Raw genomic sequence first — 25,750 nt, forward strand, 5'->3', positions numbered from 1 at the left:
TTAACATAAGAAAAATAGTGCGTCCTCCATAGCAGAAATATATTCTACCGCGTAGCAGCCTGTGGCAGAATAAATCAACTTTGATTGAACAAACCAACACTTAACATATATTGCATTGATTTGCTTTTAGTGACATTATATTTAAACTTTAATATTTGCGGAAGAGATCGGTACATATTTTGTACCGATATGAACTCCTGATTTGGAGAGGATCACATTCTAAACACGACCTGACAGGACCTCCATGATGAACAGTCAAAAGAGAAACAGAACCCATCGACCCAACACAAATACTGGAAACAGGTGCTTTATTTGGTGTCTCACAACAATTTACCCCTCACCATCATGTCATTTTAAACAATTTCAGTGTCACTGAGCCAATAGTCTTTGTTTACTTTTTTTTTATCCTGAAGTCAGTCTCAGTATCTCGATGTACACGTTGTTCATCATTCAATGCGGCCATGATTTCGGTCTGGCTAATAATTTACATTATATTTAACTGCAATTGAACCAGATTGTAAACTAAACGGTTATATCATTTTTAAAGCTAAAATGTTCAGAAGTTATTTCAGTTGACACACTTCTAATTATCATGACAATATGAAGAATTTCAATTAAATGAGAAATTACATATTTTAATAGGAGCACCAAGATAAAAATTCTGAAGAAATTTAGTTATCTTGTACCATGGAAAACTGGTACATGTACCAATGTAAACATAAACCATGGCATACTTATTCTGCAATAACTCGTACCATAATGAACATAATTTGCAAACTCACCAACTTATACAACCCACAAGCATAACAAGTGATATTATTTGCTTTAAATTACCTAAATAATTCTGCTCCCCCCCCCCCCCCTTAAGGATGTACACCTCTGAGGAGCAAAAAAATTCTAGAATTTAACTTTTTTTGTTAACCTGATTTTTGGGTTTATACATGTTATAAGACTGTCACAAAATATGGTGGTGCATATGGTGGTACATATGGTGGTGCACTTCTTTTTTGCTACAGCCCTTTGTAAATGCCCAATTTTGATGATTTTCCCATTTTTCATTGATTTTTACCTATTTTTGGGCTATTATCGTGAAAAAAAAATCACAGTTCCACGAATAAACTTTTTTTCATACTTTATATAAAGATAAAGTGGACCTATCTGAATATATTTTACGTAAGAAAACTATAGGTAGGTGTTAATGTAAGAAAGTTGTATCATATTTTGAGGCTTTTTTGTGTGAAATTTACCATGATGTCAATTTTGTATTTTTGTGATTTTTCTCAGTTTGAAGAATACAATGCATAGTATTTCAACTCTTTTGTTATACATGATTGAAAAAATGCATATCTAAGAAATTTGAAAAGACCAAATGATATGGGATGTACATGATTCTTGTAAAATCATTTTTGTATCCCTCACCCATTTTCTTAAAATTTTGGCTAAAAATACTGACTTGATTGGTCTTAAAATTTGAAAACTGGATTACTCAAATACCATTCATTGTAAATACACAATTTTTTCACAAAGTTATGTTTGATTATAATACTTTTAAGATTCATGGAAATTATTCAAGAATGAGATTTAAACGAGACTGAACGTGACTGAAAAGTCAGAAGAATACATCCTTAATATACTTTATCACTTTATCTGGACATAATAAGTTCCGTAAAATTTTGACGTCATAATAGAAAATATTGGACACCACAGCAGGACATTCCAAATAGCATGAATAGCGATAAGGTGTACATGTACATATTTCCAAAAATGTGATGGCATCCTTTATAATTGAAAAAATAATTCACGTTAATACATGTTATAACAGGAGATCTTAACATCGTTCAAGACCGAGAGTTAAAATCATTCCTCAGTAAAGGACCTAAATATCGTCCCCCGTCAATTATTAATTGGAATGAGTGTCGTAATATCATCCACGACTCACTCCATACTTACTGTATGAAATGGATAAAACGGGAAAAAGCTGACAAAAAATCTTTGGACTCTTTTTTTAATTCAGTAATGAAGATAGTTGATATACGTATTCAACATTTTAAAGAACATTTTACTATAAACAATAACAACAATAAACCTATTTCTCGTATCAAACATAAACTAAAAGAACTAGCCAAGGAATTTGTTTTTGTCCCGGCAGATAAAGCTGCTAATAATATTATTATTGTTTGACGTAAATTTTACATTGAGGTTCTGAAAAAGGAAATCACCAATTCACCAACATTCCAACTGACTCCATTTTCAGAAAACGAAATCTGTAACAAACATAAACTTTTAGGCACCGCTTTACAAGCAGAGCCAAATACAATGAAAGTCCCAACTATGTATTGGCTTCCGAAGCTACACAAAACCCCTTACAAATATAGATTTATTTCGTCTTCAAGCCATTGTTCAACTACTAAATTGTCTATTCTAGTTACCAGCACACTTGGTACAATTAAAAACCTGATAATAAATTGTTCAAATAAGGCCTTCGAAAATAGTGGAATAAATTACTTTTGGAGTGTCAAGAACTCGTTGGAAGTACTTGATAAATTGCATGCTTATATTGGTGATTTTGAATCTGTTCAAAGTTTTGATTTTTCTACCCTGTATACCACATTGCCTCACATTCTCATTAAGAAAAAATTCACACACCTAATTAAATGGGCATTCAAAAAATCAGAATGTGAATATATATGTTCAAACTCTTTTAGGTCATTTTTTAGTAGCAATAAACAAAAAAACTATGTTAATTGGACATGCTTTGATACTATATATGCCCTTGAATTTTTACTAGATAACATTTTTGTTCGCTTTGGGGATTCCGTATATCGTCAGATTATCGGAATTCCAATGGGGACTAACTGTGCACCACTTATTGCGGACCTGTTTTTGTATTGTTATGAGTTACAATTTATGACAAAAATAAGCAAAGACCCATCGAAACAACATCTGATAAACAAATTTAATAATACTTTTAGATATTTGGATGATATTTTGGCTCTCAATAATGACGACTTCAGTATGTATATTAATGAAATTTATCCTGTTGAACTTACTTTAAATAAAGCTAATACTAACAATGACCACTGCCCTTTTCTCGATCTTGATATCTATATCACTAATGGAAAGCTGAATACTAAAATTTATGATAAAAGGGATGATTTTTCATTTCCTATCGTTAATTATCCGTTTTTAGATGGTGACGTTCCCTTGTCACCATTTTACGGTGTTTATATATCTCAACTTGTACGATTCGCTCGTGTATGTAACAATGTTTTAGATTTTAACGAGAGAAATTTATGTATTACTGAAAAATTATTACACCAGGGTTTTCGATATCACAAACTAGTCAAAACATTTACTAAATTTTATCATCGGTATAAAGACATCATTCGTAAATATAGCTCAACATGCAGACTTCTAATACGTTCAGGTATTTCACATCCAATTTTTTATGGTAATATTCTTTATAAAGCACAAAGGTGTCAGTATTCACCTCAGAAACTTACAAAACCTTTGAATAGACTTATTAAGAAGGGATATAATTACGATACTGTTGTCAAGTCATTAAAGATTGCATATTTTGGCGTTAATATTGAGTCACTGATAAGGTCTTTGCATCGGAACTAAACACATTTATTCTAAAAACAGTTGTTGGCATGACACGGGTTATGTTCTTCTCATATATTGTCGAGCCTGCAACTTTTGTTGCAGAAAGCTCGACATAGGGATAGTGATCCGGCGGCGGCTACGGCGGCGGCGTTAGCTCACTTCTTAAAAGCTTTATATTTTAGAAGGTGGAAGACCTGGATGCTTCATACTTTGTATATAGATTCTTCATGTTACAAAGTTTCCGTCAGTCACATGTCCAATGTCCTTGACCTCATTTTCATGGTTCAGTGACCACTTGAAAAAAAAGTTCAAATTTTTTGTAATGTTGAATTCTCTCTTATTATAAGTAATAGGATAACTATATTTGATATGTGCGTACCTTGCAAGGTCCTCATGTCTGTCAGACAGTTTTCACTTGACCTTGACCTCATTTCATGGATCAGTGAACAAGGTTAAGTTTTGGTGGTCAAGTCCATATCTCAGATACTATAAGCAATAGGGCTAGTATATTCAGTGTATGGAAGGACTGTAAGGTGTACATGTCCAACTGGCAGGTGTCATCTGACCTTGACCTCATTTTCATGGTTCAGTGGTTATAGTTAAATTTTTGTGTTTTGGTCTGTTTTTCTCATACCATATGCAATAGGTCTATTATATTTGTTGTATGGAATGATTGTTAAGTGTACATGTCAAGCGGGCAGATGTCATGTGACCTTGACCTCATTTTCATGGTTCAGTGGTCAAAGTTAAGTTTTTGAGTTTTGGTCTTTTTATCTAATGCTATATGCCATAGGTCAACTATATTTGGTGTATGGAAATATTTTATGATCTTTATGTCAGTCGAGCAGGTTTTATTTAACCGTGACCTCATTTTCACGGTTCATTGCACAGTGTTAAGTTTTTATGTTTTGGTCTATTTTTCTTGAACTATAAGTAATGTTTCAACTATATATGTTGTATAGAAGCATTGTTAGCTGTACCTGTCTGCCTGGCATGGTTCATCTGACCTGGACCTCTTTTTCAAGGTTCATTGGTCTTTGTTTAGTTATCTTGGTTAATGTTAAGCAGTTGTAATAAAGCTTAGCTTTACACTTAGGACTATCAACATAATATCAATGATTAGTATAGAAGGCGAGACATTTCAGCGTGTGCACTCTTGTGTTATGATGGTATGATACTAAACCCCTAACGGGAAGGATTGTGCCTGATGTTCATATGATGAAATCATAATCTTTCAGTCAGTTTAGTTGAAGTCTGGAGCTGGCATGTCAGTTAACTGCTAGTAGTCTGTTGTTATTTATGTATTATTGTCATTTTGTTTATTTTCTTTGGTTACATCTTCTGACATCAGACTCGGATTTCTCTTGAACTGAATTTTAATGTACGTATTGTTATGCGTTTACTTTACTACATTGGTTAGAGGTATAGGGGGAGGGTTGAGATCTCACAAACATGTTTAACCCCGCCGCATTTTTGCGCCTGTCCCAAGTCAGGAGCCTCTGGCCTTTGTTAGTCTTGTATTATTTTAATTTTAGTTTCTTGTGTACAATTTGGAAATTAGTATGGCGTTCATTATCACTGGACTAGTATATATTTGTTTAGGGGCCAGCTGAAGGACGCCTCCGGGTGCGGGAATTTCTCGCTACATTGAAGACCTGCTGGTGACCCTCTGCTGTTGTTTTTTATTTGGGCGGGTTGTTGTCTCTTTGACACATTCCCCATTTCCCTTCTCAATTTTAATATTGTATAATATTCATACTATCACTATAATTTTGATCAGGCCTCTACAATAACTTTCTTTTCAACTTGTCCAGGACAAGTACATAGCAAAATTTACTTGTCCGAATGAAATTGTTACTTGTCCAAAAAATTTCTATTAAAAATAATCTTTTTATATTTTTAGTTGATTAAATGAACAAACCGAATTTAAACAATAGACAGGATTTGATGTATTTCTTTTGATTTGAAATTCTTTTCAAAAATATGATCCAAGTTCAACTAAATCTAGTCACGTCACAGGACTTAGGTTCTAGTTTTTCATCAATGCCAGTCTCATCAGACTCTAAACATGAGGCATCATCTGATAGGCCTGTACACTCATTGGATTTGTATAATCCTGGTTTTTTTTTCAGTTGAAAAAAGTTTATTGAAATGCAATCAATAAAAAGAAGATAAGGTCGAATTGCCAATGAGACAACTCTCATCAAGAGACCAAATGACACTGAAATTAACAACTATAGGTCACGATATTGTCAGTATTGTTTTTTTCTACTTATGATCAAATATGATTTTGTGAATTTAAGGAGGCTCGAGGGTATAAAAATTTCAAAAAAAAATTAAACATTTGTTTTTCATTACAAATTTTATTCATTACCTTTTGTAGTTGTTACTTTATCATATGGTACAAAAATCATTCAAAACAATCAATTCGTGTTGGCCCCAGATGACTTTTAAAATGTATACATCATTGAAAAAGTTCCAAATTATCTCCCTTTGGTGGAAATACGCCATTTTTTGGCTTTAAAATTGAAATTTCTTTTTTAACTCATCGGTGACCTATATTTTTTAATATAATTTCCATATAAGCTGTACATAAACTAAATTATTGTAAAATTTGAGCGATTTCTGTAATAAATTTCTTTTTTTATCTCGATATTACCTTTATTTCTCCTATTACTTCAACAGAAAAAAAACACCTTTACAAAAATGTATGCTTCTTTCGAAGGCAGATTGTGAGCGCAAATGAACGGTGACCCCACTTTTTTACTTTATTTTTCTATTAATTATAAGATAAAGTTCATTTATAGAAAAATATAGAGAAATCCTATATAAATGATTTAGACCCGCGAACCCCCTTAATGGTAAATAAAAAAATAAAAATTTTGTGAAAAAATTACCAGTATGGTATTTGTTATATGGAACAGAATAAAGTAGCAAAACGAGGTACTGATTTGTCCTGGTCCCAAATGTCTCCTGCCTTGTCAAACTGTCTATCAATCATGTCTACTAAATATGTCTCCTACGGTGCCAAACTGTCTATTAAACTTGAAGCTAAACCTGTCGAGGTGACGAATTGTCCTGTAAAGTTACCTTATCTACAAAGGCATCCTTGATTCGGATCAGTAAGACTGGTTTCCGAGAATAGTATACCTTTTACCTGTTAAAAAGTACCTGACAAAGAACCAGTTAAAAATTATCGATTGCAACAAGTAAACATGTTGAAGAAAAAGGTTTTGCATTTGAATAAACAGAATGCAGAAACATGTCAAACTAATATTTGTTTTCTTGTTTTTTGTTTATCATTATTGTTCATCAAAGTTGGATTAAATTTATTTTCTGCTGAATAATTGTACTTGTCCCGACGGACAAGCTTGATACAGCTTTTACTTGTCCGACCTTTTTTCCCTCTGGTACCGGACAATCGGACAAGTGTTATTGTCGAGGCCTGTTGATATTATGAGTTTGTTTTGTTATAAAAATAAAACTTTCGTATCGCACTGCAAATTTAAGACGACCATTAGCATGAATTCTTATGTCATACTTTTCAGTTATTTCTCTCTTGTATTAATTCATGACATAAGATAATTGATTATTTTAAAGATGTTTATTAATTTGTATTAACTTTATTTTTCATTATTGACAGAGTTTTCTTTCTTGATTTACCCATGTAGATATATATTTACTTGTTGTTTTAGGGTGACAAAAGCAAGAGGAAGCTTTGACAAGAATGTCATTGTAAGTAAGATTTGCCTTTAACATGTTTAAAAAGATATGCTATAATAATCAGTCACAGCTCTATAAACTTAAAACAAGTTATTACCAAGAATAACTGAAACTTTGTCTCTTGTGAAACTTTGTATTTCATTAAAGGCCTCACGTAGGGCATACTAGGACAATGAATTTAACCACAAATATAATTAATGCATGAACAAACATATATATGCATATGAAGTTGATTTACAATGTATGCAGGTGTATTTAAATACAGACATGCCAATTTTGCAAAGCCTATAAGTGTTTATTTAACATGACTATTCATTAGCTCGGGCATACTAATAATGTTACTGTTGTCATACATATGAAGATGCATAAATTAAGTTATGTCTTCTGCAATTTGGATCTCTGACAGGCATGACAGGTTTGAGGGAACATGCATAAATTTTTAAATAAGTATCATAAACTTGACCTTTAAAAGTGTTGAAAGCAATAGGCGCCAAATAATGGGGGTTTGGGTAAGCTTGTCTTTTGACAGTCGCAGCATGGTAAGGGTTAATGACCGAAATACAGTATCTAGAACAAAATTTTTTATTCAGTTTCGCTTTTCCATTTGACTGTTAACCTTCAGGAATAAACTTAGACAGACTTGACAGAAGTTTATCTTCTAGACCAAGAAATAGCATCTACAATATAAAGAGACAGTTAGAATTGTTTTTGTTAAATTCTGTACTTTTAATTGATAAATTGACTCACTTTTATGTCAATATTACACTTCTACACTTACATCAGTAATCACAGTCAAAACATAGGGTTCTGTAGAACCTCTTACTTACTAAACAAAATAAATTGCTTTATTTTAGATGGATAGAAACTTAAATATCAGAAACTTAAAACTACAAAAATTTATCAGCAAGACAAGATCTATAATGAGTACAACATGGTCAAAATAGTCTATGGTCCTGTTGCCTCAGTAAAGTCAGTTGATAGTTATACAAATATAATTGGTATATAGTTTTATCATGACAATTTACAGTTCTCTTTTGAAATTTGTCTCAGTCTGATAATTTTGTGCAGAGATCATGGAGATGTGGTCCTTTGACTTAGAAAGAATAACTCATATAATTAGTGTTCAACACTTTTTTTCATCATGATTGCCATGCCATAATAGAATGCTTATTATTAATTTTTTTTTTTACAGAGTGAAGGAATTTTTACCAACCCCAGATTTACCTATATTGCAACTAGTCTTGTTGTAAGTATTATTTCTCTGAGCTGCTACTGTAATGTTTCTCATTCTTATTCTGGTGTGTCCACATTATAATTATCTAATAATTATAACAGACAATATCATATCATCTAACACTTAGATAATATGAGATATATGCTGTTGTCTGCTCTATGGTCGGATTGTTGTTGCTTTGACACATTCCCCATTTCCTTTCTCAATTTAATTCTTATATACATGATGTAATAGTGGTCATTTTATATATTTTTGTCTGTACTATGTGAAATAGATAATAAAAGTGTTAAATCAGAGAACTAAATTCAAATCTATCTTCAATAACATCACTTCTACAGGAAAGGTCAACACAACAAACCCACCTAGGAAAAGACAGTTGTTTTTACAAGTAACAAAACATTTGCAGGGTAAGACTGCATTTTTTGTCTGAGACAAGTTAATTAGAAAATGTAGGCATCAGACAAGTAGTATCAACATATTAGTTGTCAAGATATATATATATAAGTTGGACAGTGTGCTAGCTATATAGTGACATAATACAGTTCTAGCATAATAAGATGTATAGAAGGCCAGTAAATTCCATATTTGGTGAGAGTGAAGCTCGATTGACCAATTATATACATTGTATTGTATTATTGTATTAGGTCACTAGCACACTTTGTTTATACAAATTTATCTTACTGACTATCTTACCATGTGGCATTTAGATTGTTTATACAAATTTATCTTACTGACCATGCTGACTATCTTACCATGTGGCATTTAGATTGTTTATACAAATTTATCTTACTGACCATGCTGACTATCTTACCATGTGGCATTTAGACTGTTTATACAAATTTATCTTACTATCTTACCATGTGGCATTTAGACTGTTTATACAAATTTATCTTACTGACTATCTTACCATGTGGCATTTAGACTGTTTATACAAATTTATCTTACTGACTATCTTGCCATGTGGCATTTAGACTGTTTATACAAATTTATCTTACTGACCATGCTGACTATCTTACCATGTGGCATTTAGACTTTTTATACAAATTTATCTTACTATCTTACCATGTGGCATTTAGACTGTTTATACAAATTTATCTTACTGACTATCTTACCATGTGGCATTTAGACTGTTTATACAAATTTATCTTACTGACTATCTTGCCATGTGGCATTTAGACTGTTTATACAAATTTATCTTACTGACTATCTTACCATGTGGCATTTAGACTGTTTATACAAATTTATCTTACTGACAATCTTACCATGTGGCATTTAGACTGTTTATACAAATTTATCTTACTATCTTACCATGTGGCATTTAGACTGTTTATACAAATTTATCTTACTGACTATCTTACCATGTGGCATTTAGACTAGTGTCCTGACTATCTTACCATGTGGCATTTAGACCAGTGTCCTAAGAAAGTGATCAAGTCACAGAACTTACTTTTACTGTTCTATACAAAATCTATTGCCAACAACTTTTTAATGTGTTTTCTGCATATTTTGATAGCTCATCATCAATTTCTTCATCTGTTGTCTATCTTGTCCAGGTCGGACAACATTATAGATTTTTTCATGGCATTTTGTTTTATTGAAATGGGACATAATACCACTACTAATAGTAAGCTGGTATTAAAGTAAACCATTCTTACTCGCCCCTTATTACTAATAGTAAGCTGGTATTAAAGTAAACCATTCTTACTCACCCCTTATTACTAATAGTAAGCTGGTATTAAAGTAAACCATTCTTACTCACCCCTTATTACTAATAGTCAGCTGGTATTAAAGTAAACCATTCTTACTCACCCCTTATTACTAATAGTCAGCTGGTATTAAAGTAAACCATTCTTACTCACCCCTTATTACTAATAGTAAGCTGGTATTAAAGTAAACCATTCTTACTCGCCCCTTATTACTAATAGTAAGCTGGTATTAAAGTAAACCATTCTTACTCACCCCTTATTACTAATAGTAAGCTGGTATTAAAGTAAACCATTCTTACTCGCCCCTTATTACTAATAGTAAGCTGGTATTAAAGTAAACCATTCTTACTCACCCCTTATTACTAATAGTAAGCTGGTATTAAAGTAAACCATTCTTACTCACCCCTTATTACTAATAGTCAGCTGGTATTAAAGTAAACCATTCTTACTCACCCCTTATTACTAATAGTCAGCTGGTATTAAAGTAAACCATTCTTACTCACCCCTTATTACTAATAGTCAGCTGGTATTAAAGTAAACCATTCTTACTCACCCCTTATTACTAATAGTAAGCTGGTATTAAAGTAAACCATTCTTACTCACCCCTTATTACTAATAGTAAGCTGGTATTAAAGTAAACCATTCTTACTCACCCCTATTACTAATAGTAAGATGGTATTAAAGTAAACCATTCTTACTCACCCCTTATTACTAATAGTCAGCTGGTATTAAAGTAAACCATTCTTACTCACCCCTTATTACTAATAGTCAGCTGGTATTAAAGTAAACCATTCTTACTCACCCCTTATTACTAATAGTAAGCTGGTATTAAAGTAAACCATTCTTACTCACCCCTTATTACTAATAGTCAGCTGGTATTAAAGTAAACCATTCTTACTCACCCCTTATTACTAATAGTAAGCTGGTATTAAAGTAAACCATTCTTACTCACCCCTTATTACATGTATTACTAATAGTAAGCTGGTATTAAAGTAAACCATTCTTACTCACCTGTTATTACTAATAGTAAGCTGGTATTAAAGTAAACCATTCTTACTCACCCGTTATTACTAATAGTAAGCTGGTATTAAAGTAAACCATTCTTACTTACCCCTTATTAATATACATCAGCTTCATGTGTTTGCTTTTAACCAATGATAATCCTAGAAATGTGTAGGAGGAACAATAAAAGGACGTCATCAATAATTTATATAATTTAAATTCCTTCAACTACAGAATATCATATCACATCTTTTTTATATATACATGATATACATGATTAAGTACAGTTAGGTTTATGATGCTACAATGTATACCGCTTTACATCTTTATATGAATATAAGAAGATATGGTATAATAGCAAATGAGACGACCCTCCACCAGAGACCAAAGAAGATATGGTATTATAGCAAATGAGACGACTCTCTACCAGAAACCAAATGACATAGAAGCTATTACTCACTGTATGGCCTTCAACAATGAGCAAAACCCATATCACATAGTCAGCTATAAAAGGCACTGAAATGACAAATGTAAATATATACATTGCCTTACAAAATTAAATTAATTATAAGATATTATTTTTGTAGGGATGCTGTGTTCAGCTTCATGTGAAGAATGGAAAATGTTACGAAGGAATCCTTAAAACTTGTAGTCCAAAGGTAATATCATGTTACGACGGTATCCTTAAAACTTGTAGTCCAAAGGTAATATCATGTTACGAAAGGAATCCTTAAAACTTGTAGTCCAAAGGTAATATCATGTTACGAAGGAATGCTTAAAACTTGTAGTCCAAAGGTAATATCATGTTACGAAAGGAATCCTTAAAACTTGTAGTCCAAAGGTAATATCATGTTACGAAGGAATCCTTAAAACTTGTAGTCCAAAGGTAATATCATGTTACGAAGGAATCCTTAAAACTTGGTAGTCCAAAGGTAATATCATGTTACGAAGGAATGCTTAAAACTTGTAGTCCAAAGGTAATATCATGTTACGAAAGGAATCCTTAAAACTTGTAGTCCAAAGGTAATATCATGTTACGAAGGAATCCTTAAAACTTGTAGTCCAAAGGTAAATATCATGTTACGAAGGAATCCTTAAAACTTGTAGTCCAAAGGTAATATCATGTTACGAAGGAATGCTTAAAACTTGTAGTCCAAAGGTAATATCATGTTACGAAAGGAATCCTTAAAACTTGTAGTCCAAAGGTAATATCATGTTACGAAGGAATCCTTAAAACTTGTAGTCCAAAGGTAATATCATGTTACGAAGGAATCCTTAAAACTTGTAGTCCAAAGGTAATATCATGTTACGAAGGAATCCTTAAAACTTGTAGTCCAAAGGTAATATCATGTTACGAAGGAATGCTTAAAACTTGTAGTCCAAAGGTAATATCATGTTACGAAGGAATGCTTAAAACTTGTAGTCCAAAGGTAATATCATCTTTTGTAGACAAACCAATCAATATCCTTAAAACTTGTAGTCCAAAGGTAATATCATCTTTTATAGACAAACCAATCAATATCCTTAAAACTTGTAGTCCAAAGATAATATCATCTTTTGTAGACAAACCAATCAATATCCTTAAAACTTGTAGTCCAAAGGTAATATCATCTTTTATAGACAAACCAATCAATATCCTTAAAACTTGTAGTCCAAAGGTAATATCATCTTTTGTAGACAAACCAATCAATATCCTTAAAACTTGTAGTCCAAAGGTAATATCATCTTTTGTAGACAAACCAATCAATATCCTTAAAACTTGTAGTCCAAAGGTAATATCATCTTTTATAGACAAACCAATCAATATCCTTAAAACTTGTAGTCCAAAGGTAATATCATCTTTTATAGACAAACCAATCAATATCCTTAAAACTTGTAGTCCAAAGGTAATATCATCTTTTGTAGACAAACCAATCAATATTTTAATGATCTATGATCAATTATTATATAGACTTTATCTGTGTTCTCCATGGATTTTCTGAGTCGTTTGTTGTGAAAAATTAGAACCTATAGTTTATAAACCTGATGAAGGGATGAAGTTTACCAATGCCAATGATAAGATTTTAAAGAAACATTGTACAACATGTACAAAGATGCCAGCAAAAGCATCTTGAAGAACACTGAAACATATCATCAAACAATTATTTAAATCTTATTTTGTTTTAATTTTTTCAGATGGACGTTGTATTAGAAATGGCCCATAAAATTGATGACACTGGCAATAATAATGTTCCTTCCAGGGAGCTTGTACAAGAGAAGATAATATTTAACTGTGGAGATATTTTAATGATTACAGCTGTTGATGTAGATTTAGATTATGCTGTTAAAGGTAGGTACTCAATGTATTTTACAATATTAATAATTAAACCATGGACACAATAATTTATGTCCTCAGTCGATGAATACCATGGCCAGTGATTTCTGTTTGCAGTCAATAAATATATTTAAGAAATGACTGTAATATTTTTTCTGTCTATGAAGAAATAACATAAATACTGAATAACGCGAATAGACAGAAAAAATATTACAGTCATTTCTTATAATTTAATTCTAAATTCCATTTTAAACTGTAGAAAACCTTGAAAAAACGTTGATGACGTCACGGTCACATGACTAAATTATGCCTATGGTCTGATAACAAAATAACGTCAGCCAATCAGAAGACGTGTTACATCCAAAATTAAATTATATTACAATATCTATAATGCCACCATGGCCAGTAGTTTCTGTTTGCAGTCAATGAATATATATTACAAAATATGTAATGCCACCATGGCCACAGTGATTTCTGTTTGCAGTCAATAAATATATATTACAATATATGTAATGCCACCATGGCCACAGTGATTTCTGTTTGCAGTCAATAAATATATATTACAATATATATAATGCCACCATGGCCACAGTGATTTCTGTTTGCAGTCAATGAATATATATTACAATATATATAATGCCACCATGGCCAGTGATTTCTGTTTTCAGTCAATAAATATATATTACAATGTATGTAATGCCACCATGGCCACAGTGATTTCTGTTTTTAGTCAATAAATATATATTACAATATATGTAATGCCACCATGGCTAGTGATTTCTGTTTGCAGTCAATAAATATCTATTACAATATATATAATGCCACCATGGCCACAGTGAAGGTGTTTAATAGTCTTTTTTTCAGCGATCTAATGTTTATGACAATTCCACAGCTGTGATAAAATGATAAAGAAGTGTATTCTAAAAAAAAGTTTTCTTGTTTCAGATACATTTACTGACACTGCAATAACAAAACAGAATGGAGTTGCTGACAAAGAACTTCGTGAACTGACTCCTTGGGAGCCGGAGGAATCAGAAACTCAAGGGGGAGGGGGTCTACATGATGGGGGAGGAGCATCAGTGAGTAACCTTTATATTCTAAGTATTTGTTCTCTTTATTGGTTTGTCTACAGTAGTCATGGTAGTGTGGGGACTGTTTCTTCTAAACCAAGTATAAGTTTTAAACTATGAAGTTGTGGTCACGGAAACTTGAAACTTCCAGTTTATTTATCCATGGAAGTTTCAAGTTTCCGTTACCACAACTTCATAGTTTAAAAATAAACTATTTGTATATATTATATTTCACGGGTAGAAGACCTGGGTATTTTATACATTGTATTCAGATGTGTTAATTTTTTAAGCTTCAATCTGTCATATGTCATTTTCCACAACATCATTTTCATGGTTAAGCCACTACTTAAAAATTTATAAAGTTTTTTGTCATTTAAATTTTACATTATTTAATAATTCATGTAATGGAATAACTGTAAATACTTGATACAAAAAAAAACCTTTAATGATGCTGATGATACTAGATAATGTGAAAACAATATTTTGAACATATTTTATTTTATTTAATTTCAGAATGGATGGGATGCCGATGACATGTTTTCAACAAATGAAAGACAGTTTAATGTTAAATCTACATATGATGATTCTTTACACCAATACACGTTAGTATTACCTGATTCTTTGCACAAATACACGTTAATATTCCATGATACAAACATAAATAAAAACATGTGGTATGAGTGTCAATGAAACAACTTCATCCAAGTCACAATGTTTAAAAAGTTTAACAATTACAGGTTACATTCTTTAACCCAGAGCCTTGGGTCACACTATACAGGGCAACAATGACAGGTTATAGTCTTTAACCCAGAGCCTTGGGTCACACTATACATGGCAACAATTACAGGTTACAGTCTTTAACCCAGAGCCTTGGGTCACACTATACAGGGCAACAATTACAGGTTACAGTCTTTAACCCAGAGCCTTGGGTCACACTATACAGGGCAACAATGACAGGTTATAGTCTTTAACCCAGAGCCTTGGGTCACACTATATAGGGCAACAATTACAGGTTACAGTCTTTAACCCAGAGCCTTGGGTCACACTATACAGGGCAACAATTACAGGTTACAGTCTTTAACCCAGAGCCTTGGGTCACACTATACATGGCAACAATGACAGGTTACAGTCTTTAACCCAGAGCCTTGGACCACACTATACAGGGCAACAATGACAGGTTATAGTCTTTAACCCAGAGCCTTGGGTCACACTATACATGGCAACAATTACAGGTTACAGTCTTTAACCCAGAGCCTTGGGTCACACTATACAGGGCAACAATGACAGGTTACAGTCTTTAACCCAGAGCCTTGGGTCACACTATACAGGGCAACAATGACAGGTTATAGTCTTTAACCCAGAGCCTTGGGTCACACTATACAGGGCAACAATTACAGGTTACAGTCTTTAACCCAGAGCCTTGGGTCACACTATACAGGGCAACAATTACAGGTTACAGTCTTTAACCCAGAGCCTTGGGTCACACTATACAGGGCAACAATGACAGGTTATAGTCTTTAACCCAGAGCCTTGGGTCACACTATACAGGGCAACAATGACAGGTTATAGTCTTTAACCCAGAGCCTTGGGTCACACTATACAGGGCAACAATTACAGGTTACAGTCTTTAACCCAGAGCCTTGGGTCACACTATACAGGGCAACAATTACAGGTTACAGTCTTTAACCCAGAGCCTTTGATCACACTATACAGGGCAACAATTACAGATTACAGTCTTTAACCCAGAGCCTTGGGTCACACTATAACCCAGAGCCTTGGGGTCACACTATAACCCAGAGCCTTGGGTCACACTATACAGGGCAACAATTACAGGTTACAGTCTTTAACCCAGAGCCTTTGATCACACTATACAGGGCAACAATTACAGATTACAGTCTTTAACCCAGAGCCTTGGGTCACACTATACAGGGCAACAATTACAGGTTACAGTCTTTAACCCAGAGCCTTTGATCACACTATACAGGGTAACAATTACAGGTTACAGTCTTTAACCCAGAGCCTTGGGTCACACTATACAGGGCAACAATTACAGGTTACAGTCTTTAACCCAGAGCCTTGGATCACACTATACATGGCAACAATTACAGATTACAGTCTTTAACCCAGAGCCTTGGATCACACTATACATGGCAACAATTACAGATTACAGTCTTTAACCCAGAGCCTTTGATCACACTATACAGGGCAACAAATACAGGTTACAGTCTTTAACCCAGAGCCTTGGATCACACTATACATGGCAACAATTACAGGTTACAGTCTTTAACCCAGAGCCTTGGATCACACTATACATGGCAACAATTACAGGTTACAGTCTTTAACCCAGAGCCTTGGGTCACACTATACAGGGCAACAATTACAGGTTACAGTCTTTAACCCAGAGCCTTTGATCACACTATACAGGGCAACAATTACAGGTTACAGTCTTTAACCCAGAGCCTTGGATCACACTATACATGGCAACAATGACAGGTTATAGTCTTTAACCCAGAGCCTTGGGTCACACTATACATGGCAACAATTACAGGTTACAGTCTTTAACCCAGAGCCTTGGGTCACACTATACAGGGCAACAATTACAGGTTACAGTCTTTAACCCAGACCCTTGGATCACACTATAACCCAGAGCCTTGGGTCACACTATAACCCAGAGCCTTGGGGTCACACTATAACCCAGAGCCTTGGGTCACACTATACAGGGCAACAATTACAGGTTACAGTCTTTAACCCAGAGCCTTGGGTCACACTATACAGGGCAACAATTACAGGTTACAGTCTTTAACCCAGACCCTTGGATCACACTATAACCCAGAGCCTTGGGTCACACTATAACCCAGAGCCTTGGGGTCACACTATAACCCAGAGCCTTGGATCACACTATACAGGGCAACAATTACAGGTTACAGTCTTTAACCCAGAGCCTTGGGTCACACTATACAGGGCAACAATTACAGGTTACAGTCTTTAACCCAGAGCCTTGGGTCACACTATACAGGGCAACAATTACAGGTTACAGTCTTTAACCCAGAGCCTTGGGTCACACTATACAGGGCAACAATTACAGGTTACAGTCTTCAACCCAGAGCCTTTGATCACACTATACAGGGCAACAATTACAGGTTACAGTCTTTAACCCAGAGCCTTTGATCACACTATACAGGGCAACAATTACAGATTACAGTCTTTAACCCAGAGCCTTTGATCACACTATACAGGGCAACAATTACAGGTTACAGTCTTTAACCCAGAGCCTTGGGTCACACTATACAGGGCAACAATTACAGGTTACAGTCTTTAACCCAGAGCCTTGGATCACACTATACAGGGCAACAATTACAGGTTACAGTCTTTAACCCAGACCCTTGGATCACACTATACAGGGCAACAATTACAGGTTACAGTCTTTAACCCAGACCCTTGGATCACACTATAACCCAGAGCCTTGGGTCACACTATAACCCAGAGCCTTGGGATCACACTATAACCCAGAGCCTTGGATCACACTATAACCCAGAGCCTTGGATCACACTATAACCCAGAGCCTTGGGTCACACTATACAGGGCCCAGACTAGTGTTAATCAATCCACACATGAAAATCTATATAATCTATATACGAGCAACACTTTTAAACCACACGAACAAACAACAACCACTGAACAACAGACTCCTTACTGTTAAGATAAAGGCAGATAAACCAACATTTGTTGATACTAAACACAATACATATTAGAAATCCCTCGACAGTTCAATTTTAAATCAACGCAGATTAATCTCTAAAACAATACACTTTAGTACACCACCAATACAGATTCATCTCTACAACAATAGACTTTAGTTCACCACCAATACAGATTAATCTCTACAACAATACACTATAGTACACCACCAATACAGATTAATCTCTACAACAATACACTATAGTACACCACCAATACAGATTAATCTCTACAACAATACACTTTAGTACACCACCAATACAGATTAATCTCTACAACAATACACTTTAGTACACCACCAATACAGATTAATCTCTACAACAATAGACTTTAGTACACCACCAATACAGATTAATCTCTACAACAATACACTTTAGTACACCACCAATACAGATTAATCTCTACAACAATACACTATAGTACACCCCCAATACAGATTAATCTCTACAACAATACACTTTAGTACACCACCAATACAGATTAATCTCTACAACAATACACTTTAGTACACCACCAATACAGATTAATCTCTACAACAATACACTTTAGTACACCACTAATATAGATTAATCTCTACAATACACTTTAGTACACCACTAATATAGATTAATCTCTACAACAATAGACTTTAGTACACCACCAATACAGATTAATCTCTACAACAATACACTTTAGTACACCACCAATACAGATTAATCTCTACAACAATAGACTTAAGTTCACCACCAATACAGATTAATCTCTACAATACACTTTAGTACACCACAAATACAGATTAATCTCTACAACAATACACTTTAGTACACCACCAATACAGATTGATCTCTACAACAATACACTTTAGTACACCACCAATACAGATTAATCTCTACAACAATACACTTTAGTACACCACCAATACAGATTAATCTCTACAACAATACACTTTAGTACACCACCAATACAGATTAATCTCTACAACAATACACTTTAGTACACCACCAATACAGATTAATCTCTACAACAATACACTTTAGTACACCACCAATACAGATTAATCTCTACAACAATACAGTTAGTACACCACCAATACAGATTAATCTCTACAACAATACACTATAGTACACCACCAATACAGATTAATCTCTACAACAATACACTTTAGTACACCACCAATACAGATTAATCTCTACAACAATACACTTTAGTACACCACCAATACAGATTAATCTCTACAACAATACAGTGAGTACACCACCAATACAGATTAATCTCTACAACAATACACTTTAGTACACCACCAATACAGATTAATCTCTACAACAATACACTTTAGTACACCACCAATACAGATTAATCTCTACAACAATACACTTTAGTACACCACCAATACAGATTAATCTCTACAACAATACAGTTAGTACACCACCAATACAGATTAATCTCTACAACAATACACTATAGTACACCACCAATACAGATTAATCTCTACAACAATACACTTTAGTACACCACCAATACAGATTAATCTCTACAACAATACACTTTAGTACACCACTAATATAGATTAATTTCTACAATAGACTTTAGTTCACCATCAATATAGATTAATCTCTACAACAATACACTTTAGTACACCACCAATATAGATTAATCTCTACAACAATACACTATAGTACACCACCAATACAGATTAATCTCTACAACAATACACTTTAGTACACCACCAATACAGATTAATCTCTACAACAATACACTTTAGTACACCACTAATATAGATTAATCTCTACAATACACTTTAGTACACCACCAATACAGATTAATCTCTACAACAATACACTTTAGTACACCACTAATATAGATTAATCTCTACAATACACTTTAGTACACCACCAATACAGATTTATCTCTACAACAATACACTATAGTACACCACCAATACAGATTAATCTCTACAACAATACACTTTAGTACACCACCAATACAGATTAATCTCTACAACAATACACTTTAGTACACCACCAATACAGATTAATCTCTACAACAATACACTATAGTACACCACCAATACAGATTAATCTCTACAACAATACACTTTAGTACACCACCAATACAGATTAATCTCTACAACAATACACTTTAGTACACCACCAATACAGATTAATCTCTACAACAATACACTTTAGTACACCACCAATACAGATTAATCTCTACAACAATACACTTTAGTACACCACCAATACAGATTAATCTCTACAACAATATACTTTAGTACACCACCAATACAGATTAATCTCTACAACAATACACTTTACTACACCACCAATACAGGTTAATCTCTACAACAATACACTTTAGTACACCACCAATACAGATTAATCTCTACAACAATACACTTTAGTACACCACCAATACAGATTAATCTCTACAACAATACACTTTAGTACACCACCAATACAGATTAATCTCTACAACAATACACTTTAGTACACCACCAATACAGATTAATCTCTACAACAATACACTTTAGTACACCACCAATACAGATTAATCTCTACAACAATACACTTTAGTACACCACCAATACAGATTAATCTCTACAACAATATACTTTAGTACACCACCAATACAGATTAATCTCTACAACAATATACTTTAGTACACCACCAATACAGATTAATCTCTACAACAATACACTTTAGTACACCACCAATACAGATTAATCTCTACAACAATACACTTTACTACACCACCAATACAGGTTAATCTCTACAACAATACACTTTAGTACACCACTAATATAGATTAATTTCTACAACAATAGACTTTAGTTCACCACCAATACAGATTAATCTCTACAACAATACACTTTAGTACACCACCAATATAGATTAATCTCTACAACAATACACTATAGTACACCACCAATACAGATTAATCTCTACAACAATACACTTTAGTACACCACTAATATAGATTAATCTCTACAATACACTTTAGTACACCACCAATACAGATTAATCTCTACAACAATACACTTTAGTACACCACCAATATAGATTAATCTCTACAACAATACACTTTAGTACACCACCAATACAGATTAATCTCTACAACAATACACTATAGTACACCACCAATACAGATTAATCTCTACAACAATACACTTTAGTACACCACAAATACAGATTAATCTCTTCAACAATACACTTTAGTACACCACCAATACAGATTAATCTCTACAACAATACACTTTAGTACACCACCAATACAGATTAATCTCTACAACAATACACTTTAGTACACCACCAATACAGATTAATCTCTACAACAATACACTTTAGTACACCACCAATACAGATTAATCTCTACAACAATACACTTTAGTACACCACCAATACAGATTAATCTCTACAATACACTTTAATACACCACCAATACAGATTAATCTCTACAACAATACACTTTAGTACACCACCAATACAGATTAATCTCTTCAACAATACACTTTAGTACACCACCAATACAGATTAGTTTTCAATATATATATAGAAATGATTTCAAGATGTTAAAGTTTTAAATCAAAACAGGACAGAAACGTGTCTGATTTCAAGATAAACAATGTTTCTTTATGAATTCAGTTAAGTTTTCGTCTTTCAGTAGATTATGTTTTAATAAGGAAACTATGGTAAAAGTTACAAATTCTGATTATATATCATATGATAACTTTATTAAATTGAAATGCTGACTGACTGTTTACAGGTTCATTAACTTTGAGGATTATTGTGATACATTGGATTAGCAAATTATCTATAACAACAAATTATTACACTCGTTTTAACCATTGATTTTATTGTCCTTTTACCATTTCTCTGGATTGTAAACAACATTCAATAGATCCTATTTTGTGATCAAAGAGTATGATCTGCTGCACTTTGGATGGTACTGTTCTAACTTATCTTTGAAAGTCAAGAATACTGAAGAGTTTATAAGAGTTTTATTGTTGACATGTTTGTGGTTAAGTTTTTGTTATTTGTTTACTTAGGGTGCCTTTAGGTTTTATTGTTGACATGTTAAGTTTTTGTTATTTGTTTACTTAGGGTGCCTTTAGGTTTTATTGTTGACATGTTTGTGGTTAAGTTTTTGTTATTTGTTTACTTAGGGTGCCTTCAGGTTTTATTGTTGACATGTTAAGTTTTTGTTATTTGTTTACTTAGGGTGCCTTTAGGTTTTATTGTTGACATGTTAAGTTTTTGTTATTTGTTTACTTTAATAGGGTGCCTTTAGAAAAACGTGACACAAAAGAATATAGAGAGAAAGAAGAAAGAGCAGCTCTGTTAGCTCAAGAAATAGAGAAGAGTGATGGATATCGCCAGAGAACAGATCTAGAAAACAATGGGGAAGGGGAGAATGAAGAATCTAAATTTAGTGCAGTGGTTCGTCCTGACAATGCCGCTCCTAACCCTGGGAAGTAAGTTGATTAAGTCAGTGTTATTAGGGAATATGAAAAGAAAAAGAAAGAATGGTGTAACTGAACTTGTTTTATTGCTACAAGGAAATAATGAAAATTTCTGTAACATTCCTTTATAAAAATTCAATATAAGAGTAGGAATATTTTTTATGTTTTGTTTTTTTTTCATTTTAGGAATGACTTATTTTTTCTAAGAAGAAATTTTAAAGAATAATCATGAAAAAACATTGATGAAGTCACAGTCACATGATTAAATAATGTCTATAAGCTAATAGACAAAAAGTTTCAGCCAATCAGAGGATGTATCCAAAATGAATTAAATATAGGTCTAAAAAGGATATAAATTGCTTATTTTTCTATATTTATGTAAAAGTCTCACACACAGTTGCCTATCTATATGAATACTTGCAGCCTGAAGCAAATAACATGAAGAACTAGACAGGCTGTGTACTGCTATTTTACAATCAAAGTTGTCAGTACACATTCAATCTACCTTAAATTTATTCTAAAAATGTCTTCTTTTTCCTCCAAGATATGTTCCTCCAGGAAAGAGAAATCAGTACAATCAACAGAGAAACTCACGTCATGGTGCACCTCCTAACCGACTACCAGTACATCAACCACCACCACAACCAACAGCACCACGGCTGGCTGCTCAACATTCTAGGGAGGATTATAAAGTTAATGGTAATGGTGGTAAGTCATAGTCCGATGATTTCCAAAACTTAAAATCTATGAAAAAGAAGAGAAGTTTAGAAAGTTTGGTACTATTTATGATGGACAATAATTATATATATAAAGTTGCATTACTACCACTACATCTCAGTTTGTCCACCATTTGGAGGCAATGACCTCTAGATCATGGTTAAGCAAGCTTGAATTAAATAGCAATGTTGCTGACTATCAGATTGACTTTTTTTTTATTGATTTGCTTCCAACACCCGAGACATATCCATGCATCAACAGTTTATTAAATACAAACATATTGTTTTAATTCAATTCCCCTTGGTCTCAGGAAATAGGGTATGTATAACTTGCTGATTCACCTCTCATAATAGATTTATTAAAATTTCAGATGTAAGAGAAGAAGTAAAGTTTGAAGAAAAAGATAATACTAGTCCAGTTCCTGACTCTGCTGGTCATACAGAGTCCATTCACACCTCACCGGTGTCTAAAATTGATAAGAAAAACTCCACACCAAAGGGTAGGTAATCCTCACACCTCATCGGTGTCTACAATTGATAAGAAAAACTCCACACCAAAGGGTAGGTAATCCTGACACCTCACCAATGTCTAAAATTGACAAGAAAAACTCCTCACCAAAGGGTAGGTAATCCTCAAACCTCACCATTGTCTAAAATTGATAAGAAAAACTCCACACCAATGGGTAGGTAATCCTGACACCTCACCAATGTCTAAAATTGACAAGAAAACTCCACACCAAAGGGTAGGTAATCCTCACACCTCACCATTGTCTAGAATTGATAAGAAAAACTCCACATCCAAGAGTAGATAATCCTGACACCTCACCAATGTCTAAAATTGATAAGAACAAGAATGTGTCCATAGTACACGGATGCCCCACTCCCATTTCTATGTTCAGTTGACCGTGAAATTGGGGTCAAAACTTTAATTTGGAATTAAAATTAGAAAGATCATATCATAGGGAACATGTGTACTAAGTTTCAAGTTGATGTAACTTTAAATTCTTCAAAAACTACCTTGACCAAAAACTTTAACCTGAACTTCGCACTATCATTTTCTATGTTCAGTGAACCATGAAATAGGGGTCAAAACTATAATTTGGCATTAAAATTAGAAAGATCATATTTTGGGGAACGTGTGCACTAAGTTTCAAGTCGATTGGACTTCAACTTCATCAAAAACTACCTTGACCAAAAACTTTAACCTGAAGCGAACAGACGCTTGGACGGACGGAGGCACAGACCAGAAAACATAATGCCCCTCTACTATCGTTGGTGGGGCATAAAAACTCCACACCAAAGGGTAGGTAATTCTAACACTTCACTGGTGTCTAAAATGACAAGAAAAACTCCACACCAAGGGTAGGTAATCCTGACAATTTACACCACGTCAATGTCTAAAATTGATAAGAAAACTCTACACCAAAGGGTAGGTAATCCTGAAAATTTACACCACACCAATGTCTAAAATTGATAAGAAAAACTACAATCCTGACAATTTACACCACACCAATGTCTAAAATTGTTAAGAAAATCTCTACACCCAAGGGTAGGTAATCCTGACAATTTACACCACACCAATGTCTAAAATTGAAAGAAAAAGTCCACAATCCTGACAAGTTACACCACACCAATGTCTAAAATTGTTAAGAAAATCTCTACACCCAAGGGTAGGTAATCCTGACAATTTACACCACACCAATGTCTAAAATTGAAAGACAAACTCCACAATCCTGACAATTTACACCACACCAATATCTAAAATTGATAAGAAAATCTTTACATCCAATGGTTTTGTCTATTGAATTCCACACCTTTTTAGAGTAGGTATTCATGATATTTATTCTTCATTGACAGCTCTGATGACTCTTTGTACAGATTCTATTTTAAGCTTAATATTTGAATTTATTTTCTTTCAGCACAACATGCCTTAATACAAGACTTAAAAGATTTTAGTGTTAATTTTAAGGTAAGTTAACAAACAGATTAATTACTTAAACTTTAGTTGCCAATCAGTGCTAATGAATCTTGATAGATTTTGAAAATGGAACTTTTTTGCTCAATTTGTGATAAATTGAAATTCATGGGTCCAATTTTTTTTTGTCCCCGCGCAAAGCGTTGCAAGGATATGAAAATACCGGGCATCCTCCCCTTGTCAGGGCTCTGAGATGTACAATTCTCACCAGATTTTTATAAGACTTAT

The 25,750-nt window shown here is 33.6% G+C and overlaps 1 protein-coding gene across 7 annotated transcripts in view; it reads left to right on the forward strand.

The window, feature by feature from the left end:
* The first annotated feature begins 22 nt into the window (after positions 1-22).
* Positions 23-25,750, forward strand: part of LOC143074936 (uncharacterized) — a 50,233-nt gene continuing 24,505 nt past the window's right edge. For 2 of the 7 annotated variants that reach the window (XM_076250129.1, XM_076250131.1), the window contains exons 1-11: positions 25-303; positions 7,302-7,341; positions 8,522-8,575; positions 11,859-11,930; positions 13,447-13,600; positions 14,531-14,664; positions 15,169-15,257; positions 22,649-22,843; positions 23,376-23,539; positions 23,919-24,047; positions 25,467-25,516. In XM_076250129.1, the coding sequence (XP_076106244.1) occupies positions 245-303; positions 7,302-7,341; positions 8,522-8,575; positions 11,859-11,930; positions 13,447-13,600; positions 14,531-14,664; positions 15,169-15,257; positions 22,649-22,843; positions 23,376-23,539; positions 23,919-24,047; positions 25,467-25,516 (1,140 nt within the window). In that variant the 5' untranslated portion in view covers positions 25-244. Of the gene's footprint in view, positions 304-7,301; positions 7,342-8,521; positions 8,576-11,858; positions 11,931-13,446; positions 13,601-14,530; positions 14,665-15,168; positions 15,258-22,648; positions 22,844-23,375; positions 23,540-23,918; positions 24,048-25,466; positions 25,517-25,750 lie in introns of all 7 variants that reach the window. The other 5 variants (XM_076250133.1, XM_076250132.1, XM_076250135.1 and 2 more) reach the window with 4 other exon arrangements.

This window comes from Mytilus galloprovincialis, chromosome 5 (assembly GCF_965363235.1).
Source record: "Mytilus galloprovincialis chromosome 5, xbMytGall1.hap1.1, whole genome shotgun sequence".
Classification (NCBI taxonomy): Eukaryota; Metazoa; Mollusca; class Bivalvia; order Mytilida; family Mytilidae; genus Mytilus; species Mytilus galloprovincialis.